This window comes from Mercurialis annua, linkage group LG8 (genome assembly GCF_937616625.2).
Source record: "Mercurialis annua linkage group LG8, ddMerAnnu1.2, whole genome shotgun sequence".
In the NCBI taxonomy this organism is placed as follows: domain Eukaryota; kingdom Viridiplantae; phylum Streptophyta; class Magnoliopsida; order Malpighiales; family Euphorbiaceae; genus Mercurialis; species Mercurialis annua.
The window spans coordinates 29,350,806-29,363,220 of record NC_065577.1 but is presented as its reverse complement, the minus strand read 5'-3'; the positions used below and the strand labels follow the sequence as shown (position 1 = coordinate 29,363,220).

The 12,415-nt window shown below is 35.6% G+C and overlaps 2 protein-coding genes across 13 annotated transcripts; both read right to left on the bottom strand.

The window, feature by feature from the left end:
• Positions 1 to 2,195: 2,195 nt before the first annotated feature.
• On the bottom strand, positions 2,196 to 4,088 carry LOC126661843 (uncharacterized). Its single transcript, XM_050355722.1, has 3 exons — positions 3,134 to 4,088; positions 2,846 to 2,977; positions 2,196 to 2,779 (listed from the first exon to the last, which is right to left on the bottom strand). The coding sequence occupies exons 1-3, from the start codon at positions 4,086 to 4,088 to the stop codon at positions 2,196 to 2,198; spliced, it is 1,671 nt and encodes a 556-aa protein (XP_050211679.1).
• Positions 4,089 to 5,867: 1,779 nt separating this feature from the next.
• LOC126661094 (pentatricopeptide repeat-containing protein At2g13600-like) lies at positions 5,868 to 11,537 on the bottom strand. 12 transcript variants are annotated; one of them, XM_050354870.2, is made up of 5 exons: positions 8,754 to 11,537; positions 8,577 to 8,603; positions 7,658 to 8,353; positions 7,291 to 7,552; positions 6,995 to 7,210 (listed from the first exon to the last, which is right to left on the bottom strand). In XM_050354870.2, exon 1 carries the CDS (start codon positions 11,424 to 11,426, stop codon positions 9,162 to 9,164), a length of 2,265 nt encoding a protein of 754 aa, XP_050210827.1. In that variant the 5' UTR covers positions 11,427 to 11,537; the 3' UTR covers positions 6,995 to 7,210; positions 7,291 to 7,552; positions 7,658 to 8,353; positions 8,577 to 8,603; positions 8,754 to 9,161. The 12 variants fall into 12 exon arrangements, with proteins under 12 accessions (XP_050210825.1, XP_050210827.1, XP_055960002.1 ...); XM_056104027.1 differs by lacking the exon at positions 8,577 to 8,603 and having other exon boundaries at positions 7,658 to 7,739; positions 8,262 to 8,320; XM_050354861.2 differs by having other exon boundaries at positions 7,291 to 7,331; positions 7,389 to 7,552; positions 7,658 to 11,537.
• Positions 11,538 to 12,415: the final 878 nt, after the last annotated feature.

Genomic DNA, 12,415 nt, shown 5'->3' with positions numbered 1-12,415 from the left:
TGTTTACATTTATTTTCACTCATTTAATTTCAAGTATTTATATCCACACGTTCTATTCGATGAAATTTTTTTTACCCGTATAACGTGATTTATTCTACTTGTGATATGCCTGCTAAATTGATAAAATTAATAAACCAAGTACAAGAGTTAATTGTGTCCATGAATCTGAATCATTTGGTGCGATGTACGATGTCTCATGCATTCATAAATGAGTGGGATATCCTGTCGGTAGAAAGGGTATTTCATAACTTAAGTATGTGGCGACTCCATTTGATTAACTTGTCACAGTCGACTTGGTTTAAAGCGCAGTGTGCGTGTCAGTTGGGCCCTTTTTGTTGAACTTTAACAATGGCGTAGCCCTAGAGACTGGCTAGGATGTTAAATGGAAAATTTGGAAAACTATCCATTTTTTAGCCGGAGTTAGACACTTATTTTTATCAAGTCCACCCAAACTAGATGGAAAAGTTGGACTTTTTTTTATAAGATCATCGAAAAAGGAAAACTTTTGATGCTTGCGGGCAGGACTGTGCAAGAACCGAATTAAACCAAAAAACTAAACCGAACGAAACTGAAATTTGTTGTTTGGTTCGGTTATTTCGGTAAAAACGGTGTGGTTCAGTTCCTGAAAGACCCTATGGGTTATAAGGCAAACCGGTTTTTGATTTGTGAATCGGAAATTTAAATTCTTTAATGCGGAAAAGAGAATTTAAAGACACAAGAGATTTAGAGTGGTTCAGATCAACTCACGATCCTACTCCACTACTCAATCTAAGATTGAGATTTTAGAATCCACTAAATAGGATTGTGCTTTATAGATAAGCACCAACTTTACAAAGAGATTTCTTAGAGATAATCTCAAACTCACAATTGATTTTTCAAGGATAATCAAGAACCTACAAGGGTTGAGTTTTTCCAAAGCTAAACTCTAACTCACAATGATTAGGAGTTTCCAAGATTACTCCAAAACTACAACAAAACTAAGTGATTTAAAAATGTATGTTTGTTGTTTCAAGGTGTGTAAATCATTTACCTTGAAACATTGCAAATGGGTTTATATTTATACCCAAAGCAATTTACAAGCATAGCAAACAAACAAAATTTACTATGCTGAGATTCTGCCTGTCGCGCCCGAGAATGATAGTGTCGCGCCCGAGATTTATGAATGAAGACAAAATCTTCAAACGGCTAGTGACACGTGTCTTCTCGTTATTGGGAAATCATGAATATATCCGTTGGATTTGCAACGGTCTGATCAATCGCGCCCGTGATCCCTTTGTCGCGCCCGTGATACCTCAAACGGTTACTTAGGGTTTTCAGGTGTATGAATATCGCGCCCGAGATTTACTTTGTAGCGCCCGCGATTCATGAATCTCGCCCGTGATGAAAGAAGCATCTCGCCCGAGATTTGCTACTAGACAGCTTGAGGGTCAAAAACTCGATTCTCGCTAGAAAGCTCTGAATCGACTTCCGATTGATCCTATGAGATCCTATACACTAATAAACAATATTAGAACCCTCATAGTTGATTGTCAAAGTCAAAATAAAGGAGTTTGAAATGACAATAGTCCAACAATCTCCCCCTTTTTGAGTTTGACAATCAACATGCTAAAATGGCTAAGTTAAGTGAGAGTCAAATTGATTTTGGCTCCCCCTTACTTTATGCACAAGAGATACAGCATAATATGTAAGGCATAAGCAAGAAAAAATTTCAAAAAAAAACTTAGCAATTTGAGCATAGAGATTTCTCCCCCTTTGTCAAGCACAAAAAGAATCAAAGCATGTATAAAACATAGACAAAGGAGCTAATTAAAAGAGGTTTTGAAACTAAATAGAGATAAATCTAAGTTTCTCCTTCAATTGAGGCGCTTAGACACTAATTTGATATGCATCAAGTCTAAAGACTCAATTGATTAAACTAATTTGATTTAAATGATCAAAAATAGGCAATAATTCCTTAATTGAATTATACCAAGGCAAAGTCCAATCATTAGAAAAAGTGTTAAAGCATATCAAAACTTTTTAGGAGAATAAGATTTGAAAAATTGATTCTCCCCCTTAAAACAACAATTTTGGAATATGGCATATAAATTGATACAAATTTTACCTATGTTGCCATTTTCCAACAGCTTCCATTGATCATCCACCTTATGATTTGAGATTGGTTTAGTGGACATCAATTGTACCTACAAAGCAAATCACTTAGGTACCCAAACAACTTTGGGTCCTTGAAAGTTAATGCTTGAATAGTTCAAAGGGATTAGCCTTAATTGAACTTTTCTCACATAGCAATGAACATTAATGTGACCATATTGCATGCAATAAAAACATTGAGTTCTATGGTTCACATTTGATTGCTTTTGAGGTGGCTTGGTTCTAATGGTCTCATAAGAACAAGCACAAGCATGTACACAAGAATTGACATTTGAAGATGCATGAACATGTGAGTTCTTTCTAGTCTTCTTGTTCCATTTTTGACTATATTGAGAAGCATAGCCATGTCTCAAGGGTCTTGTACCCTTGTTGCTCTTAGCCTTTTGAGCCAAGAATGGCTTAGGCCTAGGAGCTTGAGCATGCACCTTCTTTGCCTCAATTGGTTTGACCAATTTAGGAGGAACTTCTATAGAAGAAGTTTGAGGCAAAATGGACTTCACAAATTTAGTCCCATTGGAACTAGAAGCCTTTTGATTATAGCCAAGTCCATATTTTATGGTTGGGCATCTTTGAGATACAAGAATTGAATCCAAAGTTGCCTTCCCTTTTTGAAATCTTGAAAGTGAATCTTTTAATTCAAGAATTTCATTCTTTAGTTGATCATTTTCCTTAAGCAAGTTATCAACATTCAAACCTTGCTTAGGGATAGATTCTAAAGATGACTTGAGAGCTTCATTTGACAATTTAAGCTCATGAAATTCTTTTGTTAAAACAATCATTTCATCTTTGGCTTTAGAAGCCTCATTTTTGAAAAATAGCATCTTGGCTTTATAATCACCACATTTAATTACTAGTTCATCAAGCATGCTATACATATCATCATCATCATCATGAGCATCATCAACAACAATATCATCAATAACATCATCAACAATATCATTTTTAACATTTAAGCATGCATCATGTGATTCAACACCAATACCATCCCAAGATAGAAAAGATTGGGGGTTTACCTCTAGTGTTGGTTCCTCCTCAAAAGACATGAGGCACAAGTTGGCATCATGGTGGCTATCACCATCCGATTGAGAATCACCATCCCAAAAAGTCTTGGAACCCCCCTTTGAACTCTTCCTTGAAGAGGAGGATCTACCATGATTGCCATTTCCCTTCATCTTGAGCTCATTCACTCTCTTTGTGAGCCTCAAGAGTTCTTCCTCGTTGCTTTCCTTCTTGTTCTCTTCTAAAAGAGTACTTGTTGATGCCTTGAAAGCCATGTTCTTCTCCCTTGCCATTTCTTCTTGAATAATCTTGATGTAAGACATCTCATGGAGAAGAAGCTTTCCAATCAACTCATCCGTCCTCAAGGTGGATAAATCATGAGTTTCAATGATGGCGATAGTCTTAGGTTGCCATAGAAGAATAGGAAGGGATCTTAGGATTTTACCATTGATTTCATTTAGCTTGAAGAATTTCCCAAGTTGCTCAAGACTATGAACAATCTTAAGAAGCCTTGATGTCATCATCCCCACATCTTCATTTGGCAAGCCCTTGAAGCCTTCATACTCACCAAGAAGCAACTCAAGCTTCTTACTCTTGACTTGTTGTGTACCTTCATAGTAGCTCTCAAGAGTCTCCCACATTTGCTTGGCACAATTCAAGTGTTGAATTCTACCTTGTTCTTCTCTAGAGATTGAGGAGAGGAGAGTAGTAATGGCTTTTCTATTCATGCCATTCTCCTTGACTTGCTCTATAGACCAATCTTGTCTCTTCAAAAGAGCTCCATTTTTGTCACATGGAGGTGTCCATCCCCTTAGAAATACACTCCATAGATCAACCCCTTGCATATCAAGATAATTTTCCATCATATATTTCCAAACTTTGTAATTTGAGCCATCAAGAAAAGGTTTGAGAGTGATGAAAAAAATTTCGGTTGCCATTTTTGATCGAAAGCTCTAGCAATTAAGCAACAAGAAGAGCACCTTGCTTTGATACCAATTGAAAAACCCTATGGGTTATAAGGCAAACCGGTTTTTGATTTGTGAATCGGAAATTTAAATTCTTTAAAGCGGAAAAGAGAATTTAAAGACACAAGAGATTTAGAGTGGTTCGGATCAACTCACGATCCTACTCCACTACTCAATCTAAGATTGAGATTTTAGAATCCACTAAATGGGATTGTGCTTTATAGATAAGCACCAACTTTACAAAGAGATTTCTTAGAGATAATCTCAAACTCACAATTGATTTTTCAAAGATAATCAAGAACCTACAAGGGTTGAGTTTTTCCAAAGCTAAACTCTAACTCACAATGATTAGGAGTTTCCAAGATTACTCCAAAACTACAACAAAACTAAGTGATTTAAAAATGTATGTTTGTTGTTTCAAGGTGTGTAAATCATTTACCTTGAAACATTGCAAATGGGTTTATATTTATACCCAAAGCAATTTACAAGCATAGCAAACAAATAAAATTTACTATGCTGAGATTCTGCCTGTCGCGCCCGAGAATGATAGTGTCGCGCCCGAGATTTATGAATGAAGACAAAATCTTCAAACGGCTAGTGACACGTGTCTTCTCGTTATTAGGAGATCATGAATATATCCGTTGGATTTGCAACGGTCTGATCAATCGCGCCCGTGATCCCTTTGTCGCGCCCGTGATACCTCAAACGGTTACTTAGGGTTTTCAGGTGTATGAATATCGCGCCCGAGATTTACTTTGTAGCGCCCGCGATTCATGAATCTCGCCCATGATGAAAGAAGCATCTCGCCCGAGATTTGCTACTGGACAGCTTGAGGGTCAAAAACTCGATTCTCGCTAGAAAGCTCCGAATCGACTTCCGATTGATCCTATGAGATCCTATACACTAATAAACAATATTAGAACCCTCATAGTTGATTGTCAAAGTCAAAATAAAGGAGTTTGAAATGACAATAGTCCAACAGTTCCCATATAGAGAAAATTTGGTGTTCGGTTAATAGTTCGGTTTGGACATTTCAAAAACCGAATAAATCGAACTATAATATAAAAAAATATAAATTTTCTTACAAATATATATTCGTCTTTATTTCTTAGTTATTGTTGATATATAAGTAAATTAATTTTATATAATATATATATTAAAATTTGTTAGACCCTAAGTATTTAAGGTTTGGATTAATTTTAATTTAAAAAAAAAATTGTTTTAACCGAACCGTTATTGTTCGGTATTTTTGCTCCAAACTGAAACTTCAGTTCGGTCTGGACTTTTTCCAAAATTCTATTGGTCGGTTTCCAACCGAATCGATCGAACCGAACCGATACATACCCTACTTGAGGGGGAATTATCCCATAATTTTAATAGAATTTTGACCACCGTATATATTTTTTGAGTTATAGTTCATTTGTCTGAACTAAACTTCAGTTTGTACTTCAAAGAGTTAAATTCGGCTAAACTCATTTAAACCCGCCACAGCTCGGTACATGAACCAATATAGTTTTGAGTAGTAACGTTCATGTTTATCTTAATTGAAACACTAGTTTCTATATGGTGGCATGCAACTATTCTCCATTATTAGATATTGCACAAACATAAGAAAGAAATGCAATAAAAAAACACTTTTTTCCAATTTGAAACAACAACTCCATGAAATAAATGTAAAATTTAGTTGATAATAATGTTACAGACTGTTAAATGAAGGGCTGCATTTCAGGTACCATTCTTTTCACATTTATATTACTACTTGAATGAAAAAGAGCTCTCCATGGCCAACATGTATACCTCACTTTACTCCGGCTACGCTCTCTGCTCATTGTTCTTTCTAGTTGTCTCCCTAGTTCCTCAATCCGTTGTTGGAGAACTGCACCACTGCTGTCAGCCAATTATAGTGACTTCTCTGATGCTGCCTGTGCAAACATCAGCTTGTATTTATGTTCATACCAACATCTTGATTGTGATGCACCCGAAAATTTAAAGAACAACTCATTTCTATGTCCTTAAACTATATTAAGAATAATTTTTTAAACAATGTCGGGCTAAATTGAACCAAATTTAAGGAGGAATTTGCACAAAATACTCCTTTTTAAAAAATATTGCAAAAATATTCCGTTTTTTGAAAATTTATTTTTTTTACTCTAAAAATTTGTAAAAAGACTCCGTTTTTTTAAATTGTTTGAAACTATATTATAAACGGTTTTCAAAAATGTCAATTTAGATACTTTTTGAAACCTTTTGAAACTGTAATAGAAACAGTTTTTTTAAAACGGTTTCAAATTATTTTTTAAGAAACCGTTATAAACCATTTGAAACACAATTAGAAACTTCTTTGAAACGATTTACAAAACAGTCTCAAATTGTTTTTTTTTTTTTGAAACCGTTTGAAACTGTATTTGACACGTTTTGTAAAACAGTTTCAAATTGTGTTTTTTGAAACTGTTTGTAACTACAGAGTAAAGAAATAAACTGCGGAGTAAAAAAATAGATATTTAAATTTTTAGGTACGTTTGTAAACTTTCAGTTTTTGAGGTAATTTTGACAAATTATTTAGTTTTTTAGGTATTTTTGTAAATTTCCCATTTTTAAGTTCAGTTTGGCTATTTGGTTTGGTTCGGTTATTAACAAATCGATTTGAATGACGTCCAAAAATTGTGGGGCATGAGACTGAAAAAGAAGGATTTTTACGCTCACGCTCAACCTGTGTGCACGCTGGCATTTAGTTGAATCTTGGCTATCACAGCTTCAAATTGAGCAATTCGAAGTTCTTAAATGCGAGCATGCAAGACTTTTCGAAGAAGCAAAATCATCAGACATTGTAAATTTAGCATGCAAGACTTTTAGAAGAAGCAAAATCATTGCACACAACATAACACAATAAACATACTGCTAGCGAACAAATGTGAATAACAGCTCGAAAAGCATACAACTTTGTAACGAACAAATGTGCATTTTGTATTACTAGCAATATGTATCAAAAAGAACCTTGAATAGCTTCTCTTGGAGTCTTAAAATTTAAGCCAATGCTTTTCCAAAAACGATTGCCGCCTTTTCCTGGTCTCTTTCCCTTTCCAGCTTTCTTAGAACTACATTGAAATACTAAAAAAACCCAAATAAAAAATTCAATACCGTGATTAGAAGAATGAATCCATTTTTAAATAGGTACCTGAGATAGACTTTGGGTTGCTTCAGAAATGCCTTTTTAGGCTGCAAGAAACAGTGGTTATATCGTAACAAATCAAGAGAATAGCTGACAAAGCCGACCCGTCCCATGTGTTTGTCGAAACTCAGCGATCATCAAGAGAGTAAATGTTAGACCTTTTAGACCAGTCTGCCAAGTACTCATTGTCCTTGTAATGATCAAACTCATGGCCCATTCCGACTAAAAGAGCTCTCCTTGGACATAATCTCCTTACAGCTTCAAGGGACTGTGGATGCAGAAGACAGCATAAGTGCCAGTAAAAAAATTAATTTACACTAGTGGAGAATAAAATATCAAATGATAAAGAACTGAAGAGAGTTAAAATAATCACCTGAGGTAAGCAGAAGTAGACGTTATGCGTCCCACTCTATAGAGAACAAGCAAACAGAAGATCAACGGTATTATTCTTGAAACTGTCAGAAAACACACAGCATTCAGCAAGAATGAAAAGAGAAAAATAAATAGTCTTGATATGTATTATAGAAGCACAAGAGCGAGAACATAATTAAGGAGATTGCTTTGAAGGACAGGAATCACAAATGCAGTACTCCATTAGGTTAAAATTTGCACGTCCGTCTCATTAATTGATCAAACAAATAAAGCATATGCAGCAATGAGTCATACCTCTAAGGAGCACAAAGCACAATTTCAGAGGGCATCTTTTCAGTAATAGTCACCATCAAGAATTATAGCTTGTAGCTCACAATCTTATTACATGAGCAACAGTCACAATCAAGAATATTTGCACATAAACCTACAGGCTCAAGCTTGATGGAAGTTGCATATTTTACAGGGTGAATGTCATAATGCAGATAGAACAAAAAAATCAGCATATGAGAAGTTTTGCTGGATATTTAAGCCTTACAGCTGTCCTTTCTCATAGAAACTATTGGCTATAATCAAGAATGTAGAACGAATATAATTATTTAACTAACCCTGCGCAGAGTGTTTAAGATAAGAAGATCCAAATGTCCAGCCCAAGCTTTTGAAATTACTGCAAAAACCAAGAATCGCATAATGAAAAGACCTACAAAGAAAATAGTTACCTTTGGTGTATCAGAAGAAACTGGCAATTGTACCTCCACCAATTAGATAACATGATCACGATTCATTACTTGTGCTTGTGCATAAGGTGTAAGAAAAACAAAATATTTCCATCACAGGCAGGATGAACAAGTGATACTAATCATGCTCAGTACTAGCAGGAAAATGTGAAGTATCAGATATATAAGCTACTCGACTGTTCTCACCAAAGAAAAGACCCAAGCATATAAAATCTTCTCCATGCATCACCCGCATCAAGAAGAAAACATCATAAAAGAGTAATTAGTACAGTGTATTATTTTAGGCATGGGACAAACAAGGATACACTTGAATGTGTTATTTAGCATGTGTGTGCATTTAAAGAGAGTTTCAGGGCAAGAAACCTGCAAAGGAACAGATTGCAGGTGAGATGCAACAAATGGTCTTTGACAGTCTTCCTCAATTATCTTCCATTTCAAAGCGAAGAAGCTCAGATCTCTGTTTTTGTTTTGTCTGTTTTTGCTTATCATTTCTTCAAAGAACCATGAAGATTGAATGTACAGTAAATCACATATACAGAAGACCTCTTGGAGGTTCAGATGCAGGCTAGTTTAGCAAAATCAAATCTGAAATCAAATTCTTCGCAGCAATTTTCATGGTAATGGAAAATCGGTTAGTTTCATTCATTTTTTCCCTGTGCAAATACTATTACTTACTGACACATATTTATTTTCCTCTCTTTAGCTTAGTTAATATTCTAGGTTGCCAATTCGACCCCCTCCTCAATGCAGTAGCCACACGATATAGTACAATCAAATAAACAAGTGCTGGCCTTCGGCTCGGTATCTATGCTGCTTGCTCATTTCTTTTAAATCTGAAAATTTGCAATTTTTAGATACAAGCATTTCATACCTTAGGAGCTCTAAAATTCCATAAATCTCAGCTGATTGGGAGTGAGCTCCATCTTCTGAATAGAAAGAATGGACCTTATCTCTAATTTCAACCCAACTACAGCCGACATTCTTTTTTAATCCTTTTTGCTTCATCAAATTTCTAACTTCCAAAACATCTACCCATCTCCCAGCTGAAGCATAAATATTTGACAGCAATATGTATCGTGCAGAGTTTTTCTCTTCCCTTTCGCAAAGTTTCCGAGCTGCTCTCACAGCTATTTCATCATTTTTGTAAGTCTTACAACCACTTATTAAAGCTGCCCATGCATTAGTTTCTGGTTGAAATGGCATGGAATGAATAAACTCTTCAGCTTCTGAGAGACGTCCTGCTCGAGATAACATATCTACGATGCATGTGTAGTGTTTTCCTTTAGGTTTTAGTCCATAAATGGCCTCCATTGAATTAAAATACTGGAGGCCTTTATCGACAAATCCGGCGTGAGAACAAGCAAAGAGAACTGACAAGAACATGACCTCATTAGGTGCAAAGGTTGAAGTATTTTTCATTTCCTCAAACAAATTAAGTGAATCCTCTGCAAATCCACTTTCTGCAAGTCCTTGAATCATAACAGTCCAAGAAATTTCATTCTTCTCGGACATTTTATTGAAAAGTTTCCAAGCGCTCACAATATTGCCGGATTTTGAATACATATCAGTAAGAGCAGTACTCACATAAACATCACGTTGGATGCCAAGTTTCACTATCTTTCCATGTAGGTTCTTACCCTTCTCCAAAGAGGCTGTGCTTGCACAAGCACAAAGCAAGCTTGAGAAGGTTGATTTGTTTGGAATTTCTCCTAAAAGAAGCATTTCATTAAATACTTCAAACACTTTGTCAAATTGTTTAAGATCTAAATAACCAGCAATTATAGCACTCCAAGAGACGGTGTTGCGCAATGGGATGATCTCGAACAAACGATATGCTTCTTCCATTTGGCCATTCAGACTATACCCTCCAACCATAGCATTCCACGAAACTACATTTTTCTCCAAAATTGTATCAAATACTAAGCGCCCGTCCTTTGTTTCTCCGCATTTACAATACAAATCGATCAAAGAGCTACTGATGAAAATGTCTTTCTCGACCCCAGTTTTTATAACATGTCCATGGATGTTCATTCCTGCTCGCAGGGCTTCAACACCAGCCAATGCACTTAGAATACTAGATAAACAAGATAAATTCGGCTTGTACCCTTCTTCAACCATACACCGAAACAGCCTCAACGACTCTTCAGGATAACCGCTCTGACAATACCTAGCAATCATGACACTCCAAGAAACCTCATTTCTTTCCGGCATCTCATCGAAGATTCTTTTAGCTTCTTCCAGTTCATCCATCTCTATATACATGTCTAGTATTGCAGTCCAAGAAACAACATCTTTCCTATCTATCCTATCAAACACTCTTCTAGCTAAACTAATCTCACCCATTCTCAAGCATAATGTGATCAAAGAATTAGAAACAGCTAAATCATGCTCAAATCCAGACTTAACAACTAACCCCAAAACACTCATTCCCAGTCCAAAATCACCCAAATTTGCACAAGCTTTTATCACTGAAGTAAATGTAACCTTATTTGCCGTGATCTCAGATTCAAGAAGTTTACGAAACAGCTTCATAGCTTCGAAACTTAACCCGTTTCGCACATACCCACTGATCACAGCAGTCCAAGAAACCACATTTTGAAATGGGTTTCTCTCAAAATACCAAATTGCTTCTCTAACTCTTCCATATTTCATGAACCCAGAAATTAAAGCTGTCCAAGAAACCTCATTTCTTTGAGGCATTTCATCGAACAGCTTACGTGCTTCATCGAGGTTTCCGCATTGTACATCAGCCGAGATCAAACAATTATGTACAACGAGGTCGAAACCATTGAACTGTTTTGAAATTTGCTTAGCCTCGGCTGATTTTCTACAATTTAAGTACATAATCAATAGCTTTATTGCTATATCTCTGTGTGATGATACACCCATTTTAAACAAATGGGCATGGATTGCTTTGCCTTCATTGATTAATGTTTGGTTAGTGAAAGTTTTCAAGAGATGAACACAAGTTTGTGCATAAGCTTTGAAGTGGGTTGATGGGTTTATAGATAGTAGAGTTTTAAGGGTGTTTGCCATGCCAGTGAGAGACAGTTAAGTTAGTTGACGTGAAATTGAGAAGAAACGGGTGAGTAACTCGGCTACAAGTTTGGTACCCCAGCTTCAAACGATTTGATACCTTATTTTTATTTCTTGTTACCTATTTGTTATCTCAAATAAACAAAAATCTAATAGCTAACGAAATTAAATGACATTTTTATGCCTCACTTTCATTGTTATTTCCGAATTTATGCCTTAGACCACATGATTTCTCATTTTGTGCCCGGAGCTCACCCGGCCCACAATATAATATTGCAGGCTGCATTCTCCCCAATGACTGGGGACAGTCTGTCTCTCCCCAATCATTGGGGCAGACTATGATTGGGTAATAATTGCCCAATCAGTTTAATTTAAAGAAAAAACAAAAATATATGTATTGAATTATAATCCGGGGTAGCCATTTCCGGACTAGTTTCCGATACTTCCAAGTGCAATTTTTAAAATAAATTCTAAACAAATATTGTTGATGACTTTTCGAACTTTAAGAATGTCATTTTTAATTAGTGTTTGGACCACCGTAAGTAACAGTTTTAATTGCTCAAAAATGGTCGAAAAACATGATTTAAATAAGAAAGTTGAAGAAGTTAAGTTTGAGCAAAATTTTGGAGATCTTAGAGATGTCGAATAAAGTTCGAGTTTAAATGAAAGTCATAGACGATGTTGCGGATTATGGAAATGTCCAATTTGTTTTTATTTAGGGCTTTTTTAAATAAGTGATTTTAATAGCTAAAGTTGCCTAGAAATCTAGTTTTGGATTAGTTGACTATAACTAAAATTTTACTAATTCACGATATTAGTAAAGAACACGACATTGCTTTGCAGTAGTTGTAAAAAAATAGAATTATAAATTTAGGGTTTAGGATTTTGAGTGTTATCTAGCCTGTTTAAGTGATTTTGAGTGTTCTCAAGCGTTTTGAAGCGTTTTTAAACTATTTTAAACGTGTTTACCGTTATGAAATTTGTACAGA